Source organism: Colobus angolensis, unplaced genomic scaffold (assembly GCF_000951035.1).
Source record: "Colobus angolensis palliatus isolate OR3802 unplaced genomic scaffold, Cang.pa_1.0 Scaffold115, whole genome shotgun sequence".
Classification (NCBI taxonomy): Eukaryota; Metazoa; Chordata; class Mammalia; order Primates; family Cercopithecidae; genus Colobus; species Colobus angolensis.
Window position 1 is genome coordinate 1,429,767 of NW_012112586.1, and position 3,816 is coordinate 1,433,582.

The following is a 3,816-nucleotide window of genomic DNA, read 5'->3' on the forward strand; positions in this document are numbered from 1 at the left end:
TTTTAGTGCAGTGGCGATCAGGACAGCGTCGACTTCCCCAGACTCAGGTAATCCTCCCACCTCAGCCTCCTGAGCAGCTGAACTACAGGGCACACCACCATGCCCAGTTAATTTTTTGCAGAGATGTGGTTTCACCATTTTACCCAGGCTGGTCTGGAACTCCTGTACTCAAGCGATCTGCCCACCTCGGTCTCCCAAAGTGCTCAGATTACAGGCTGAGCAACCTCCTGGGCCTGCCTCAGGCCTGTTCGCAACAGGATAACATGCTCTGCTCATCTCTCTGGATGAAAAAATGTAAAAAAAGACTAAGAAAAAGGCAAACGAAGGACTAAAGCAAAATTTGTACTTGTTTAATAAGAAAATCACTTCTTTAAAAAAATAGTTATTTACAAGCTGAGGTTCATCTGTGCAATGCAAGAGCTGAAAATAGATTCGAGAAAGGCTGTTCCTACAAGGAAAGGTCCTGAGGTTACAATGCCAGGCCACATCTGCCAGGCAGGCCTGAGAAACCATGGTTCTCACGGCTGGGAAAACACGGCTGCAGCGATCCCAGCTTCTTGCTGCCCACAGGGATGGCACGCCTGGGCACACACTGTGAGCTGCTCAGAGGCACTCTGGTGGGCAGCTCCCACCGCCTCAGTCGGTGTCTCCGTCCCCTTCACTGCCTTCCAGGGGACTGGGCACCTGCAGAAGAAGAGCACATGGAGAATGAGAAGCAAGCACTCTCCCCACTGCTCCTGAATGCCCAGAGGTGCCCATAACAGGTTCGGCACAGGAGCTTTGCCCCCACCATTCCCTCATCAGGGGCAGAGGCTGGCGTTTGTTCTCGGTCATCTCTTAAGCAGGTCAGGAACCTGCGCAGGGAAAGGCAAGGGCTGGGGACACTAGAGGGGCCTTTGTTGGGCTCCTTCACATTCTCACAGGCTGCACTGACCACAGGAGAAAATAAAATGGGGCCATTTGGAGACTCAACAAATGCAGGTGCCTCGGAAGTATATATGCCTGTCATCAGTGGAGTCAACAGCAGTCCACTGGCCCAGGCCAAATCGGCACCTGCGCTGTATTTAGCCTGCACTGGGCTTGGGAAAAATTAACTACCAGCACTTAAAAAGGGGAAGATTTCCCATACCAGTATGCAACGCTGGTTTCCCTCGACAACATTTAAGCATGCGGTCACTGTCACATTCCAACACGGCCACCACCAGCTGCCACTGAGCCACGAGTATCCCCTTCAGATGAAACGAGGGCTCCTGGCCACCGCTGGCCCCCTATTCCCTGCCATCCCCAGACTGGGGGCCTCTCATTGCCCCATTTATAGGACAGCTCGCCAGGTGCCTGGCCCCTCGCCTGCCCACCCTACCTCCCCCGGGGCCTGTACACACTGAATTTGCCACCCAGGTATGCAGGAAGGACTCTGTTTTCACAGATATCTAGACATGAAGAATCTCCCTGAGCCCTGCCTGGGAATGTCACCCTTTGAAACCTCACTGGGCCATCATGAAAGAACTCGGGCTGGCCGGCCGCGGTGGCTCACACCTGGAATCCCGGCACTTTGGGAGGCTGAGGTGGGTGGATCACAAGGTCAGGAGTTCAAGACCATCCTGACTACCACAGTGAAACCCCGTCTCTACTAAAAATACAAAAAATTAGCCGGGCGCGGTGGCAGGGACCTGTAGTCCCAGCTACTAGGGAGGCTGACGCAGGAGAATGGTGTGAACCCAGGAGGCAGGGCTTGCAGTGAGCCGAGATCACGGCACTGCGCTCCAGCCTGGGCGACAGAGCGAGACTCCATCTCAAAAAAAAAAGAGAGAAACAACTCGGGTTTTGGGGACATCTCTCATGCCAGAGCAAAGAACTGAGAATGACAATCTCATTCACTTAGCTTTTAGCTCCTGCACCTACAATCCTGTATGTTCCAGTTCTAAGCTGCACTCCGCAGCTGTCTAGCCGCTGATTACGCTCCGTGCCAGGTCCATAGTAGGTGTGGCGGCAGCAAGCCTGACCTGGGGTGGCCCTCCCAGGGTCGAAAAGCACCTGGTGGCGGAGCGAGTCGGTGGCGCAGGCAGGCAGACAAGGAACATCTCAAGACCGCCTGGCCCTGCTCCTGCAGCCGCTGTGTGGCCTTGGGGGAAGTGACACACTTCTCTGTGCCTCAGCTCACTCCTCTGTACAATGGGAACAATGTGGGCCTGTGCTCTGCTGAGCACTGCTGGGACTGTGCCCCTACCTTGGCGTCTGTGCCAGCTGCTGTGAGAGCGGTGGCACTGAAGTTGTGGACGGGCAGGGTGCTCAGCCACTGGGCCATGGAGCGCTCATCTCGCTCAGTGCTGATGATGGTGGGGTAGATGTGCTCCTCCTTGAAGGCTGCGACCTTGCCCTCCTCCTGCACCCAGTCCAGAGGCTCATGCAGCCCATCGTTGCCAAAGCGCTGGTTGTACTTCTCGAAGTGCACCCTCTCCAGGACCAGGCCAAGTCCCGGCGCCTTGGGCACGTCCACCTTCTCTGTGCCCCAGCTGCGCTCCAGCACACTCTCAGGGGCATAGCCCTTCACGATGGCCACCACCAGGCCAATCATCTTCCGGATCTGATGCATCATGAAGCTCTGGCCCTTCACCCTGATCACGGCGAACTCCAGGCCCTCCCGCACAAAGGGTTCCTCGCAGTACATCTCCAGGATGTAGCGGCGGGCGCTGGGCTCCTGTGGCCCCTTCTGTGAGGTGAAATTGTGGAAGTTGTGCGTGCCCTTGTAGCAGGCCAGGAGCCTGTTGACCTGCCGCAGCGTCTCAGCGCCCAGGCGGTAGGTCTCATCCTGCACATCCCGGTCCTTGTGCGCAAAGGCAAACGTGGGCAGCAGGTAGCAATAGGTCCTGGCATCACATCTGTTCTTGGAGTTAAACCCCCCTGTGACCCGCTTCAGTCCTAGGAGAGAGGTGATCAGGGAGGAGAGAGGCAGGTGAGAAGTGCCTGGATGACCAGGGAGCAGCCTGAGCACAGCGTGAGCCCCAGTGTCTCCCCACCCAGAGCACCAACCAAGCTCCAGCAAGCATCGGCTTCTCTGGAAAGGGGACAGCCACAGGTTGGGGAACAGGCACAGGAGGACAGTGGACAGGTGCAGTGCTCTATAAGGTGACTGAATTTACAACCATTTATTGTAATTTTCCAATAGCGAGAAGATACGAAATGTCTCCAACACAAAGAAATGACAAATGCTTGGAGTGATGGATCCACTGATGCTAATTGCCCTATTTGATCATTACACATGACTAGAAATATCACACATTATTGTACATAAGTGTGTATAATTATTATGCATGAATTTAAAATAATAAAAGCAGCTAGGCGTGGCGCTGTAGCTCATGCCTGTAATCCCAGCACTTTGGGAGGCCAAGGCGGGTGGATCACTAGGTCAGGAGTTCGAGACCAGCCTGGGCAACATGGCAAAACCCCGTCTCTATTAAAAATACAAAAATTAGCCAGGCATGGTGGCGGGCGCCTGTAATCCCAGCTACTTGGGAGGCTGAGGCAGAAGAATTGCTTGCACCCGTGAGGAGGAGGTTGCAGTGAGCTGAGATCATACCACTGCACCCCAGCCTGTGCGACAGAGCAAGACTCTGTCTCAAAAAATAATAATAATACACCAGGAGTGGTGGCTCATGCTTGTAATCTCAGCACTTCGGGGGTCTGAGGTGGGCGGATCACGTGGTCAGGAGATCAAGACCATCCTGGCTAACAGGGTGAAATTCCATCTCTACTAAAAACACAGAAAATTAGCCGGGTGTGGTGGCAGGTGCCTGTAGTCCCAGCTACTCAGGAGGC

The 3,816-nt window shown here is 54.6% G+C and overlaps 1 protein-coding gene across 1 annotated transcript in view; it reads right to left on the reverse strand.

The window, feature by feature from the left end:
- Positions 1-326: 326 nt before the first annotated feature.
- The window catches only part of PUS1 (pseudouridylate synthase 1), a 14,509-nt gene continuing 11,019 nt past the window's right edge, over positions 327-3,816 (reverse strand). Inside the window, exons 3-5 of the mRNA XM_011961371.1 lie at positions 2,228-3,130; positions 523-684; positions 327-488 (exon numbers count right to left, since the gene is read on the reverse strand). Coding sequence (XP_011816761.1) covers positions 637-684; positions 2,228-3,130 — 951 coding nt within the window. The 3' untranslated portion in view covers positions 327-488; positions 523-636. The remainder of the gene's footprint in view (positions 489-522; positions 685-2,227; positions 3,131-3,816) is intronic.